This window comes from Gossypium raimondii, chromosome 1 (genome assembly GCF_025698545.1).
Source record: "Gossypium raimondii isolate GPD5lz chromosome 1, ASM2569854v1, whole genome shotgun sequence".
In the NCBI taxonomy this organism is placed as follows: Eukaryota; Viridiplantae; Streptophyta; class Magnoliopsida; order Malvales; family Malvaceae; genus Gossypium; species Gossypium raimondii.
Genome location: NC_068565.1, coordinates 35,598,706 through 35,615,113, shown reverse-complemented (window position 1 = coordinate 35,615,113; position 16,408 = coordinate 35,598,706). Strand labels below are relative to the sequence as shown.

Here is a 16,408-nt window from a genome sequence, read left to right as displayed (position 1 = left end):
ATTGATTGGCAATATAACTGCATTGTTTATAATGGTGGTTTAACCACATCGAGCTCTACTCACATTGTTTGAAGTTTGAAAGACAAGTTCGAGAGAACTCATGGTGTGTAGCGGATAGATGGGTAGGAACCTTTTTGCATTACATCATGCTCATGACATACTCGAATTTATGTTATGTATTGTAATGTATTGTGTTGAATTGAATGGTATTGAATTAATGATTGGTTCTTGTATGAATGATTGTGTGATTATATTGTTATAGACTCACACTGAGCTAGTTTAGCTCACTCCATAGTTCCAAATTTCTAAGGTAATGCTCAAGACTATGATCGAACCCAACATACAGAGTATTACCTTGAACATCAGACTATTTTTAAACAAATAACCCGATAATTACATGATATCTGGCTTAAATAAAGCTTTCATTCATCAACTTTCCGTTGCATTACAAATTAATTATTTTTGAAAAAAAATTGATAAGGCAACTAGATTTCCAAAATGACATGAATAATAGTTTTCCGCTACATTTTAAAGATTCAATTATTTTTAAAACAAAATGTTAAATAAATTAGTCTTCTAAATATGACGACGATAATAAAATGGACTCTAAGTAAAGATGGCCTAATTAAATGAATGCTTTAACGTTATTTAATTTCAAGAGTGGTAACTTTTCCTAAAGTTAGACAAGTTAGAGTTTCTCGTAAGATAACTCCTAATGTTTATCTAACTTGGATCACCAATAACTGTTTTCTTCAAAATTTATCGTGTTAAGGATTTTCAAAGGTCAAATGGTCTGCTTGGCCATTTCAGTGACTAATGTAGCGTTCTCAATCAGGCCATAACGTCTAGGTCGGGTTAAGGAGGTTATAGACTTCCTTCAGGATATCTCTACTGATTCCTTAAACTTTAATATCTATCATCCCGAAGGAGAAGATTAGGAAAATTTTCAGAAGAAGAGAAAGCAATTAGTTGGCTTCTTCATTCCCACTATGCCTGAAGTAGAGGACAAAAAAAGAGAAAGGTTTTATTGACTTAGAGAAAGCTCTAGACGAATGCCCTCAAACTAAAGGGGTCTTTATTGGACCTACTTACCAACACGACGAGGGTGGAAATTAAAATTTTCTTTTTGTTCTAACTTGTACTTTCTCTTTCTGTCATTTATGTAATATTTTCCAGATCTTATTAATGAAATTATTCTTTTATTTCTCTATTGTCTTTCTTATCACAATTTACCAATATAATAATGTATCTTTCACAGAGACAAAAGTTTCAACATACCTAAGAGACTAAGCCATTTTTGGCAGACTATGCATACAGGACTAACTCACATTTAACTACTAGAGGTTCAACTGAATCGAAAGCTCTAATACCAACATGTAACACCCTCTACCTGACCCGAATAACCAAATCCGGATATCGGATGTTACCACATACAAACACTTAACATAAACTTTAACAAAGCTATGAATAATTATTCTTCCACATTTTACTTTCTATTTTGTTTAATTACATAAAATATAAAGAATAATATCCAAAAGTACAATAGACACTTAAAGGTGATTTAAGACATTACAACACGTCAATTTATTAAAAATAGACTCTCATGTCGTAGAGAGATATATGCCACACTCTTAAGATAATTTTTGTATAGTATCCTAGCTCACCATTTCCCTAGCACAATCCTAGCTTGGTCTCTCCTAGAGAATTCAATTATACCACCACACCTAAAACATGAACACAACGCTTATAAATTCACATATACTTAGTGTTGCAATTAACTCCTTCATAGCTTCACCGAGTTTGGTTCATTTTTTAGTCAATAATTAGTAATTTTCTTTAAGCTTTTTTCAAGTATCTCAAGTTTTGTTAACATAAAATTATCATTAATCATTTGCACATTGATCTTACATTCCTGATCCCACTTGTCAAGCATGATCTTATAAATATCCATCAAATATTTTGTGGATCCACTATCATTGTCACCACATTTGTCGAAGTAAAATACAAATTCAATTACCTCTTTGGATGTGAAAGCAACATAATTGCTTGGGCATCATCTTCTTCATCCTTTTCACTGGTTGAGTCATTTTTACAAAATGTCATAGACAAGTATTTTTTTTCTTCTTTTTCAATGTTCTAGTAAACTCAACTTGTAAGTGGTCATACTCTTGACATTCGTGATATTGTATGTCTTTCTTCTTTTCTTTGGGTAGTTTACCATAAAAAATGTCATGCCCTAATAAAAGGCTATGAAATTTTAATCACTTGTGAAAGAGTATAAATAGGCTTTAATATCAGTCAATTCATGGAAAGCACAAGGTTGAGTGAATAAGCAAACTGGTGAGCGATTTTTTTGCTTTGGGCATAATTTGGCTATATAATTTTACAAAAAATATCATTTTAGTTCTCCATTTAGTTTTTCATTTTTTTAGTCATTAAATTTGTGTTGCTTGTCAAAACACCTAAAATAGATGGAAAAGTTAAGGTTTGTTAATTTTGTCACGTGTATGCTACGTTAGCGATTAATTAAGTGGTAAATATTAAAAATATTTTTATATTTTCATATTTTTTAATATTTTTAAATATTTTAAATTTTAAAAAATTAATTAATTGCTAACATGACATTCACACCACATCAACAAGGTTAACAAATATTAACTTTTCAATTTATTTTAAATTAGTCCATTTTAAAATGATTTAACAGATAATATAAGTTTAAAGGTTAAAAACAAAATTAGAATAGATAGTTAAAATATCTTTATTATTTTTTATAAAATTGAAAGGTAAAATAAGTTAATTATACTTTTTCTTTGTAACACCAGCCGGCAATTGAATTAATTCCAGAAAATATGTGTGCTCGAATTTTCAGTCCTTCAATATGTCCGCTTGAATATTGGAAAATGTGGACAGATCTTGGAAAATCTTTTGCTCACAAAAAAATCTCGTGCCTTATTAAATAGCTATGGACACTATAAATAGACCTTCATATCAGCTATGGAGAGTGAGTGCAGCAGCTAGCAAGTGATCGATTGTGTCCCCTTTTTTTATTTATTCCTATTTGTTCCACAGTAAATATATTTGTAATTATATTTCCGTACTTCCATTGATTCATTTGCATCAAAATATCAAGGAAAAGATTGCGAAAATGTCGTCTTTAATTGGTAAGCTTGAGACCGACATGGAGCTCAATGCTTCTGCCGGAAGGTTCATGATATGTTCTGCAACAGGCCTCCCCAAATTTCCAAGGCTTCTTATGATCAGATGCGAGCATGTTCTTTACATGAAGGTGAATGGGGCAAAAGAGGGTTTTATCATCTCCAGGAACTATGATCATGGTAAGTTTGAATTTGAGGGCAAGTTTTTTCTTTCTTTTGGTTTCATATATAAACTATGATTTACAGATGGGAAGTCTAAAGCTTTCAAAGAGAGTGGTTGAATGGATTGAAGTCAATCACCTCCAGAGTAATTGAAGGGGGCCTTTTGAAGGATTTCAAGAGCGTCGTATTCAAAAGTCAAGTTTCTCCAAAGAGCCAAGATTGTATATTACACTGGACATTGGAGTACGAGAAATTGCATGAGGGTATTCCAAATCCAGAGACAATGTTACGGTTTGTAATCCAAATATGCAAAGATATGGATTCTCACATAATCCAAGGAAATTAACCAAACTATACAAGGCATCAAAGATGGTTGAGATTGAAAATCCCATCTGTTTGGTTTGGTGTGTGTAAGAATAAATAAACGCTGGGAGACACCCGATTATTACCTTTTATTTCCCTTTGTAGGTTAAAAACGTCTCGCAGTTGAAATGTTACACTAGTAGTGTAATGGACACGAAATAATTTTAATATTAATAAATTTACTTGTTACGTAACAAACAACACAAACACATGTAAATATTTTTCTTATGTAGTTGTTGCTGCTACTATTGCTTTTAGGCTTAAGGTGAGTATGGATTGGCGATTGGATGTGGTGCAATGCGTTTAGTTTACTTTTTGTCTGATGTTATAGTGTCACTACAGTATCTAATCTCACCGTAATCGTTGTTTTTACACTAACCGCATGTAAACGTACCGTCTATCTAAACTCACCCTTAATTTAGTAATGTTTTTAAAAAAAATTTAGGAAAAAAATGTTTTTGAGGAGAAGTAAGAATTTTCAGCTTCTCAAAAAAGTACTTTTTAGTTAATTTTTTATTTGGGAGAAGTATTTTTTCTTTCAAAAATAATTTGTTTAGGAATATTTTATCTTAAAAGTATTTTTATTTTAAAATAATTCTTAAAAGTAATATTAAACACACGACACCAAATTTAAATATGATAAATTAAAATATTCAAAGACTTGATAAGTAAATTTTTCATTTAGATTGATTGTTGAAAAAAAAGTTTTAAGGTCCCGCCTGAAAGTGTGGCGACACCAAACCTTAAATAGGGATAATTGCTTCATAAACCTTCCTTATTTATTATTTTTTATTCTCTTTCAACACCAAAAATAGAGAAGTCTTATACCAATTAGTTCAAAAAGTATTTTTGTAAAAAAATCGATTCAATCGAAATAGATTTTATTTATTTTTGAAAATAATTTTTTTCAAATTATGTCGACATAACAATTAACGATATTCATAATAATTTTCTTTTGCTCACATTATATCTGAAACTATAAATTCAACTATAATAATTATAAATTATACATAATAATATTTTTCTAAAGTTTTATAATTAAAATTTTATACTTCATACGTAAATTAAATTGATAATAAGGATAATTATAAAAGCTTTAGAAAAGTATTATTATGTATAAATTATAATTATTAGTTAAATTTATAGTTTCTAAATATAATGTGAGCAAAATAAACTACTATGAGTACCGTTAGCGCTAAGTCGACATAATTTAAATAGAAAAATTATTTTCTAAAATAAATAAAATTTATTTGTGGTTGGAATCACCTTTTACAAAAATACTTTTAGGTAAAAAAATTGGACTAATTGATAAGAGATTTCTATTTTTTGTGTTGAACGGAATAAAAAGAAAATAATAAACAATGAGAGTTTACAAAACATTTAACCATATTTAAGGTTTGTCACATCACACTATGCAGTACCCTTAAAAGTATTTTTCAAAAGTCAATCTAAATAGAAAATTTACATATCAAATCCCTCAATAATTTAGTTTATCACATTTTAGTTTGGTGTCGTGAATATGTCAAATGACACCAATAAAATACTATCGCAAATTCTTATTTTCGTAATTAATGTGTTTCCTATATCATTTTCATAATTAATATATTATATATTTAAAAAAATCCTAATTCTCGCCCAATTGCTCTAACCCCAGCCAAACTTATTTATCACACTTTGCTTATGCACGCACAACATTTACACCATGCACACTCCTATAAATTTATAGGCTTGACACACCGCCTAAGACCCTTCCAGCAAATCCAATTTGCTGCCATGTTTATCCATTAATATTATTCATTTATGGATAATGCTTCAATTAAATTCGTGCCACGTGACCTTTGTAAAAACTTTGTAAACTAGCTTCTTCCTACCTTATTTCTGCCCATGAATCTTCAACTTAAATTCATCATACTTTTGCCACCTTGCAAGCCAACTCATAATCCTATTTCTATTCTTTGTCAACTTAAAGTCGGTTTGACTCTAATAATCTCATTTAAAACAAGTTTTACATTTCAAGTTTTCTTTAAATTGATGGAATACATCCGTTTTCAATGATTGACAAAAATGTTTATCAATCGATCTTTTGTCTGGCAATAAATTAATTTTACGTTTTTATTCTTCACTTGCTTGATATGCTTGCTATAGTTGTAGGAGACTAAATTCTTTGCAAGAGAATTTGGTGATTTGTTAATATAAATTGTAATTGAATTTTTTTATAGAAGAGATAATTTGTCCAAAATATTTTGTTGGAAACTGCCCTTGAAACTTGCAAAGAGAACGAGTGTTAACGCAAGTGATGGCTACAATGGCAACAAAAGGTGACATGATGATAAGAATAGAAAAACAAGAACAAAAAAATTTATTTACGCAGTTTGGGTTCGTTATGTTTGCGGAGCCTAGCTTAATGAATAAATCTATTATCTTTAATCCTAATACAACAAGTGATTCAAGTCCCACCACACCTTGGCTTAGCAACCTCACTTTTGTATCTAAAAATCTAGATTACTTACCTCTAAATTATCCCACTAAGAATTTTGGCAATAAACCAAGCAACAAACTTGTTTACTCTTTCAAATGCACTCACAAAAATACTTCCCACAATGAACAGATAAGTGTTCTCAATACTCAGTACAAAACCTATAAAAGTCTCTCAAATATATAAGAGTTTTGAAACATACTAGATCAATTACAATCAATTACCCAATTTACCGACAATTAAAATAGTAGGATACAATATAATAATAACCAATTTAAAGTGGACTATCAGAGAGATATCTTTAATGCTATCCTGATCAAATCTCTACAATCCAAGGGATCCAATTGTTTGATCCAATCCAATCCAATCTTCAAGATAAGTTCCTTCAAATGGATTAACCTTCATAGTCGAGCCTTCATACTTCCACATTATCAGCATCATCGAAATCCCAAAGATTTTGTTTCAAAATTGTCAACTTCAATATGGCAAGTTATGTTGTCTATTGTAATGCTAACCGTAGTGACCACTACCACTAACACTGTGTGAGCAATTGCTCACATACTTGTCTCAATAAGAAAATTACTCTTAAGGTTGAACAAGCCTTCCATATGTAGAGCACGAATCCAACTTCACTAAATAAATTTCAGTCCATAAAGATTCGCCCAAATCTCATGAAATCAATTTCCTTTTATGCAATGATACAAAGGATTGAGATAAATCTTCATAAAATCAGCCTATATCATCTTAGACTGCATATCTCAATATATAAGGTAAGCAAATTACATAAAAATCCTTAAAAAATAATCTTGTTTGATTCAATCTCTTTTCCAATAATAAACACAAGATCTTCTGTGCAAAATTCTAAAAAAGATGCATGCAAATAACCAAGATATTTTGGTCTAACATGCCAACAAATAAGTCAAGTTATAAAACATGTGTAGTGCCAAGTGCAATGGCCACTGCTCAAGTCACTGCTCCCAAAACTTGCCTTAACATATTCTTTAACCAAAATTCTTAACCAAAATTCTGAACAAGTGCATGTTCTAACCACTATGTATTTTGCTTCACATGTTGAAAGAGCTACCATTTGTTGTTTTTTTTATGACCATGAAAATGTTGTGGAGCCTAAATTAAATATCCAAACGTGTTTTTGTGATCATCCATGCTCCCACCATAATCACTATTTGAATAACTAACCAATTTTGAATTTTGAGAGTGTGTATAAAGTAGACCATGATCCATAGCACCTTTTACATATCTCAAGATTTCCTTTATTGCAATCAAGTGACCTTATAACACCTCATTTTTTTTATTGTATGATATGAATCCAAGAATTTTGTTCTCAATGTTGGAGCGAGAACTTTTCAATTATTTGAATTTATTGGAAGTTGGGCATTTTTAGAGTCATGAATTAGTTTAATAGTTCATTTCTAAAGTTTTGGACTTAACCGGGCAAGACTTTTGAAGGGGAAAATTGGTAATTTTCCTTTATAGGGGTATTTTTGACATTTGACATACATTATTACTAGAATATTAGAATTTATAAGTTTGTATGGAGATGTTTATTTTTAAATTTTTTATCAGTTTTAGAGCATTGATCAACTGTACATTCCTCTAACTACTAATGTAATTGAATGATTATGAAATTGATCCAATTGAAACGAGTTTATATCTTGATGTACTAACATTGTGGTGTACAAGTAATTTGAAGAGTATATGTCAATTATACATTTATCGATTACTAATGTAGTTGGAGTTATGACATTAATTGTACAACCATTGATCTAATTGAATGAATCTATGTATGAATGTAATGACATTGTAGTGTATAAGTATTTGTAAAATTATTGATCAATTGCATATTCCTCTAATTACTAGCATAATCAAATGAATTGTGACATTAATCATGCAACCATTGACCCAACTGAATAAATTGTATAATTACTTGTACAATCATTGATCCAATTGAATCGGTACATGTAAATATTACATTAAGTATACATGTTTGGAATTCAATACCATATTGTGAAATATAAAAGAACTTTGGACCACCAATGTTTAGTTTTATTTTTTATCCATTTAAGAGAAACGATCAATTATACAATCCTCTAGCAACAAATGTTATTGTATGATTATGACTTTAATTGTACAATCATTGGTCCAATTTAATAAATTATACAATTACCATTGGTCGAATTAAATGAATTATACAATTAATCAATCAACCATTTCATACAATTGAATAGGTCAATGTATAAATGTAATGGTATTGTGGTGCACAAGTAATTCTGGTTGGATCATTTTAGGTTCATGTCATATCAAGTTTTGGTCATTTCATGTTTAGTCATTGTCGAAACCATTTTTTTTTGTAAAAGGGATCGACTTTGATTTTGAAAATGAAAATGAAAATGAGCAGAAGAGTTGCCACCGATCATTTTTATAAGGTGTGATCGGGTCACCTCGTAACGGTTTAATTAATTAAAATAACAATTTTGGTCTACAAAATTCAAAAAATGGGTTCGGGAGTCGGTTACGTACGAGGAAGGATTAGCACCCTCGTAACGCCCAAAATTGGTACCTATTTGATTAATTAATGTCTTAATGTTGAAAATTGAAAATTTTGAAGAGATTTAAAATATGATCCTTTGTTAAAATCGCTTAATTGAATCTTTTTTTTTTAAATGGCGTACTTCACGTTAATGGGGAAAAGGAATTATGTCTCGTAAGTTAGGACACAATGTCTTAAATCTCCGAAATGAGAATAAACAACAAAAGTTTTATTATTTAAAAAAATATTTGATTATATCGGTATTAGAAAAGAAATCATATTCCCTAGGTTAGAACACGATCTTTTATTAATTCCCGAGATTAAAAAACTCATATTTAAAAAAAGGTTATTGTATTCGGATTTATCGAGGAGATCGAAGCCCTGTAAGTTAGGGAACGACCTTTCGAATTCCAAAATACGAAATATTACTTATTTAAAACAACATTTTTAATGTATCGGGTAAAATGTAGCACGATTTTGTAGTAAAATGTGAGAAATAAATCACGGTATTAACATGTGTAACAGAATAATAAAAAATGTGTAATGTGAATGACAATAATAAGGACAAAAATAAATTAAAATAAAGAAATAAGCTATATAAATAAAAAGAAAAATAATAGGCAAAAGCTAAATAAAAAAACAATAGAACCTAATAGTAAACCAATAAATAAATAAATAAATAATATGTAAAATAGTTTAAAAGTAATAATAATGATAATAATATTAATATAAATAATAAATAATCTAAAGTTTGAAAGGATATAGATAAATAAATAATAAGATAATAATAAAAAACATCTAAAAGAAATAAGAATAATAATAAGTAAGTAAACACAAAAAGGAAAAAGAAATATAATGTAATAATAATAATATTAAATTAATTAGTTTAATAATATAATAATAACAACAGAAAAGGACTAAATTGAAAATGAAACAAAATCTTAGGGGAGAAATCAGGGATAAAATGAGGTAAGGGACCGAATTGCACTACGCGAATGAAATAGAAGGACGAAAATAGAAAATATCCCCGCCCTCCAAAACGTGTCACTTTGTGCTGGTCCGAATTAAAATAAAAGAAAAATCATAGACTAAAAATTGAAAATAAAAATAAACTGTATTAAAAAGATAGAAAATGTGAAAGGGCTAAATGTGCAAATTGTCCATTAATCAAAAACACGCGAATCCTCCTTGGCGGGTCAGGTCAACACGCGGATCCTAAGGTGAAACGACGTCGTTTTGGCATCTGAGGAACCAAGCCAAAACGGCACGTTTTGAAGCCCTACTTAAGTTAAAAAATTCCCAAAAAAATCATTTCAGCCCCCTTTCTTAAAAAAAAATTGAAAAAACACTCTCAACACTCTCTTCCTCTCTCCAGAATTCGGCTAGCCTCCAGTCGTTGGCCATCGTGGAGGCCGAAAATGCCAAAACCCACCATTTTGCTTTCCTCTTCCCGAGTAGAAATTGAATTTGGGGTTAAAACGACCCAAAGACCCTCGAAATTCAAAAAAGAAGAAAATAATGATAAAAATAAGGGACCTTTCGGTTCTCAGTCACCGTCGGTGGGGTTTGCGGCGAGCCCACTGACTCAGCCACCCTCAAGACCGGAGAAGCCTCCGACCATGGCGTTAAAGGTAATAGATTTCACCCTTTATTTATTTGTTCATTATTATTTATTTATTTTGAATGAATAAATAAATAAATAAAGCACCTTGATTTCTTTCAATCTGTTTCAAACTTTTTCTTTTTGTATTTAGAATCAGTGTGTGGGTAAAAAATCACAATGAGATGTTGCGGCTTTTTTATAGCCGAATTACAAAACCGTTTGCTTCTATTTTTTTGTCGTTTTGCTATTGTTTCGACTGCCTTGCGTGTTGATCTCTCTTTGTAGGTGTCAGACGCGCATGGAGGAGGCATGTGGTAGCGGTGGCATGCGAAGAGGCCCTGCTGATGTGCGGTGCGCGTGGGAGGAGCGGCGGCTAAAGGCTTAGGGTTTATTTTTTGCTAAAATGTTAAGATAGTGGGCTAGGGTTAGTTTGGGGTTATTGGGTTTTTATTTGGGTCATCTGATTGGGCTTGCTTTGGGGCTTGATATGTAATGGGTTTTAGTTTAGGTTATTTGGTTTGTAAATGGATTATTAATTTTGGACTCTTTTTTATTTATTTGGTTTTGGTTTAGTTTTGTAATCTGGCCCAGGCCAAAATTGGCCTATCAAAACTGCCCCTCTTTGCTCATTGTCATGTAACGAGAATGGAGCAAAGACTTTAAAATGTCTAATTTTGCCTGATCTTGCAGGATCTTGATTTCTTTCGGAGCTTCATTCCAATCTACTGCATCTTCAGGGGTATAGGAAGTGTTGCTTCAATCTGATCCCCTACAACTTCAAGGAGAAATAAGACTTGTAGTTTCAATCTACTCCGCTGCAATTTCAGGGAAATGAGATTTGTGGTTTTAGTCTGCTCCACTACAACGTCAGAGAGATAAGACTTGCTATGGTAGATTTAATCCGACCTACTGCAACTTCAGAGGTATTGGATTAGTAACTTATAGCTCTAATCTGTTCCACTGCAACTTCAAGGAAATAAGATTTGTGGTTTTAATCTTCTCTACTACAACTTTAGGGAGATAAGATTTACCAAGATAACTTTAATCCGTCCCACTGCAATTTCAAGGGTATAGGATTTTTGACTTATAACTTTAATCTGTTCCACTGCAACTTCAGGGAAATAAGATTCGCTTATTTTCAGTCTGCTCCACTGCAACTTCAGGGAGATAAGACTTGTAACTTCAACCTACTCCACTACAACTTTAGGGAGATAAGGTTCGTGGCATTAATCTACTCTACTACAACATCAGGGAGACAAGATTTGCCAAGATAACTTTAATCCATCCCACTACAATTTTAGGGGTAAATGATTTTGACTTATAGCTTTAATCTGTTCCACTGCAACTTCAGAGAAATAAGATTCGCTTATTTTCAATCTGCTCCACTATAACTTCAGGAAGATAAGACTAGTAACTTCAACCTGCTCCACTGCAACTTCAAGGAGATAAGGTTTGCTATGATCTTCAATCCATCCCACTATAACTTCAGAGGTATAGGATTAGTGGCTTCATTGACCTGTTATACCATTCTCTGGGTAACATGACCTATAGAATCCATTTCATTGGTCTATTTATGCCAAGTGATTAGGATGTCATGATCAAAATGAATCAAATGTTCCTAACTAGATCTGTATGAATGATATTGCATGAATACAGAATGTCATATTTTGAGAATGATCTCATTTTAATGCTTGGGTTGACATTGCTCGTTGTTCATCAAGGTTCTATCACTGACGCATTACCCTGCCTTCTTGTTCAGCTTGTATCTTTGACAGAAAACCCGAAGAAATAACCATAATTTAGGCAATTCTTTCTCAAATGTTTCCAACCTTTAGGTTTGGTTAGTTCTAAATAATAGTCCTGTTTCAGGTCCTCGTACTATTTAGAAGCTTTCAGAGTAATATGCAGAACTCCTTTAGCTTGAATATTATTAGTCCATTAATCGTTATTTCAATGAAAAATGCTTGAAAAAGATTTTCACAATGGACATGATGAAATTTTATTGAGAGCAAAGCTTGAAATGAATAAATTAATCAAGATAGCAAATTTTTTTAAGATACAAAATGAAAAAGATGAAAATAAGTGGCCTAGATATCGTAGCATAAGCTTCCCTGCACAAAACTTCTCGAGGACCCTTTGAACTTGATACGTGTTTAGAAGTCTTAGAAGACTTTGTTGATGTGCCAAGATGTAGCATCCCTCCTTCTTGTTAATTGGAGAGGACAAGACTACCACATGCCCCACCTTTGATAAAAAATTTAAATTGCCCACTCTTGGGTTTTCAATTCAAATCCTTTTTGGTCTCAAGGCGCCCTTTGCGGGTTTTCACCTTGGCCTCTCATTTTTTTCTTTTTCTTTTATTTTCCTTTTTTTTCTTTTTATTTTTTTTTTCATTTTCTTTTCTTTTTGTTTTTTTTCTTTTTTTTCTTTTATGAAATATTTTTTGATTGAATCTGTACTCATAGGATTAGGTAAGTTCTTGTTATCCCTCCCGGTCAAAATCAAAGCTTTTCCAAATAAGGCCTTCCACATAAGGTCCTTCCCTATTTGGCATCCACTTTCCTCTGAAGTCCTTTTGTATGGGAAAGATCTTCGATACCAAGTCCTCCTCATGGAATTCTCTAGGGCGAACCTTTTTTGGTGAGCTCGCATTATTTGTTTTTGGTACATTTGATCCTGACAGATAACTTTGAAATTTTCTCTTCAATCGAGATTGGATCCAAAAAACTCAGAGAGAAGTAATTTTGACTTCAATGGGCAAAATCGCGATAAGCTAAAGAGAAAGGCGTTGCCCTAGTAGAGGGTTTTTTTTGCCTCCAATGCACCGTTCACTTTGGGGCGATATGGTGTTAATCTTGAACAGACTGAAAACTTCTGATATCGTGCTGTTGTTCAAATTTAGTGCATTTTCAGATATGATCCTTTTTAGCATTCCATACCGATATATAATTTTTTTTAAAGAATTTGCTGACAGTCGCCTTTGTGACATTGGCATATGAAGCAGCTTCCACCACTTACTGAAGTAATCGACGACCACAAAGATGAATCAATGACCGCCAGAATCTTTTAGCGAGATCGGCCTAATGACATCCATGCCCCACATAGAGAAAGGTCATGGATTCCATTGATTCTTTGTAAGTTAGGATCGGTTTCTCTTCTTGTTCTACCATCCTTAACAAATCAGGACATAAGTTACAGTCTCGGTCATCTTCAAAGTCCTGAGGTTCCTCTGAACACATATCTTGCTCAAAAGGAGGTTCTAAGTCAATAGCAGTGTCGCTCATATCTTTGATATTTAGAGACCTATTATAGGGACGAAGGAAGATCCAAAGAAGAAAAGAATCTAAGAATATTTATCTGTAGTATGATTACGAATGAAATGAAAATAATCAAAGAATATTTGCTCGAAATGAGAAATAAAGATGCATTTTTTTAAATAAAGATGTTGGACATAATCCCCTCTTACAAAATGAATCTTATTGCTCATAGGCTTAGAGTAACAACCGTGTTTTGGACATTACTCCGAATTAGGCCTAAAAAATTCAGGGATCTTTTCCATAGTTCCATTGTTCAAAATACTCCTAGGTGTGTAAGGGCAAATGCCAGATAAATTCTCTTCCCCGGCTCCCTTTTCGGATACAGCGTTAACATTCAAATTCCCCAACATTCCTTTCGGGCCTTTGACTTCTTCAAGGAATTTCAACTCTTTATTATCCATTAGGCTCTGCACCAAAGCTTTGAATTCAGCGCACTCCTGGATTTTATGACCTTCTTCAGCGTGGAACTCACAGTAGCTCCTCATCTATTTTGGTATCTCCTCCAAATTCTGAATGATTAACCCCATGTCTATCATTTGTTTCAAAACCCATTTCAGTGGGGTTTTTACTTCTACTACATTGGTTTTGGTTCTCTTTCCTCCATTCTCAATTATCGCGTTTACCCCTAGGTCTGGATGACTGGGTAATGAATTTCCTGCCACATTAAGTCCTAATGGATCATCAAACTTCACGATGCCCATATTGATGAACCTTTCAACTAACTTTTTAAATGTAGTGCAGTTTTCAATTGAGTGTTCTATTATTCCCGCGTGGTATTGCATTGGGAGTTCGTATTATACCATTTTGAGAACGGAGATTGCAAGGGTTTCAAGTAGAACGGAGATACCACATGCGCATCAAACAGATTCTGATACAGCTCTCTATATGTCATTGGGATGGGTGTGAACTGGAGTCTTTTTGTGTTTGGCTTTTGAGTTGGCCTCGACTGGCCTACAGTGATCGATTTGGAATACCCTTTGCTCATATTATTCACTTCATTTTCATTTTTTCTTCGGGGTTGATCTTTTAGCGCTTTTTCCCGCATCTATCTTCCCGCTTCTTACCGTATTTTCAATCATCTCGCCTGACATTACTATATCTGAGAAGCTCATGGTAGTGCTTCACAACATATGGTTAATGAACAGAGCTTTCAAAGTGTTGATGAAAAGTATTGTTATTTCTTTTTCCAGAAGAGGTGGTAGGACTTGCGCCACTACCTCTCTCCATCTTTGGGCATACTGCCTGAAGCTCTCACTTGGCTTCTTTTCCATATTTTACAGTGTAATTCTATCGGGTGTCACGCCTGTTACATGGCTGTATTGCTTCATGAAAGCCTGTGCCTAGCCTTCTATGAGTGGATTTTGGCACAGCTCAGCTAGTTGTACCATTTGGCAGCTGACCCAACCAAACCATCTTGGAAGCAATGAATTAGCAGTTGATCGTTATTAACTTATCCCGTCATTCTTCGGTAGAACATCGTGATGTGAGCTTTTAGACAACTAGTCCCATTATACTTTTCAAACTCTGGAATTTTAAACTTTGGTGGGAGCACTAGATCTGGGACCAAACTCAAGTCCTGAGCATCAATTCCACAATGGTAATCGGCGTTCTCCATTGCTCTAAATTTTTCTTCTAGCCATCTGCACCGGTCCTTGAGTTGTTTTGGCAGATCTACCTTCGCCTTCTCTATTTTTGCTATATCATCTAGAGCAGGGACAACAGGATTAGTTGGATTATCCCCTAGATTAGAGCCTGAGCCCGTTGGGTAGTTCATCGGTGTCGGGGCATCGACCTGATGTTGTTGGGATCTGATGGTAACGGCTACCCTTGTGGGTACTCCTCCGGTTGGATCTGGACATTTATCGGGGTAAAATTTAGGGGATAGGCAGGGTCTTCATTATCATCCCCAGAGTTGACCACTGGACTTTCCCCTTTTTCAAGCCCTCCAGCCAGTAACTGCATTAATTGGCTCATCATATTTCTTTGGGATTCTAGCACCTAATCCCTCATGTCTTGTTAAACTTTGGCTAATTGCTCTTGCAGCTGCGCTTGCAACTGATCTTTCATATCCTTTTGTATTTGTTCTAATCTTTCTAATCTTTGATCAATTGCTTTGGTTTTGCGGTGGGTACCGTAGCGATATTTAGTTGGTGGACTCTTGTTGGTTTCCAGATTAACTGAAATGATTTTGCTTAATTAGGGTCCTTTTTGTGAAATTTAATGCTTGCAATGAAATGCAATACAGATTAATAGAATGAATACAAAAAGAGGCGTTGATTCTGATTCAATTCTATTAGAACAACTTTACTAGAAAAGAAATCTCTTTACATAAAACGGATATTTATACGGCCTTGCCCTTATACTCCATGCGAAGACATTAATCCCTTTCTTCATATCCGGATGTTAAGATCAAATCTCACGAACTTTCCAATGGATGCCTCTACTAGCATCTTTTTGCTCGATCTAGGCTGCGACCCATTACTCACTCATCCTCGTGATACTCGTTAGCTTTTTTAAGAAAGCTGGGATATTGACGACTCTCGAATAAGCTTTGTCGGCTTGAATCTTTAGACAACAGAGCAAGGTCGTGTACTCTTCTATGGTAGGTACCAAATCCACTTTTTCGAAAGTAAAGCAACTATAAGCAAGGTTCTAATACTAGGTGAGAGCTCGGAATAGGTGCTCATCCACTTTGATAAAGAGTAGATAGGGCAAAATTACCATAATGACAGTGTAATAGTTGCTTGATCTCGTCATCCCACTAATCTCATATTTCTTTCATCT

General features: G+C 33.2%; 1 protein-coding gene across 1 annotated transcript; it reads left to right on the top strand.

Moving 5' to 3' along the window:
- Positions 1-3,145: 3,145 nt before the first annotated feature.
- LOC105786986 (MLP-like protein 28) lies at positions 3,146-11,052 on the top strand. Its single transcript, XM_052620727.1, has 4 exons — positions 3,146-3,335; positions 3,473-3,608; positions 10,593-10,658; positions 10,998-11,052. Exons 1-4 carry the CDS (start codon positions 3,146-3,148, stop codon positions 11,050-11,052), a joined length of 447 nt encoding a protein of 148 aa, XP_052476687.1.
- Positions 11,053-16,408: the final 5,356 nt, after the last annotated feature.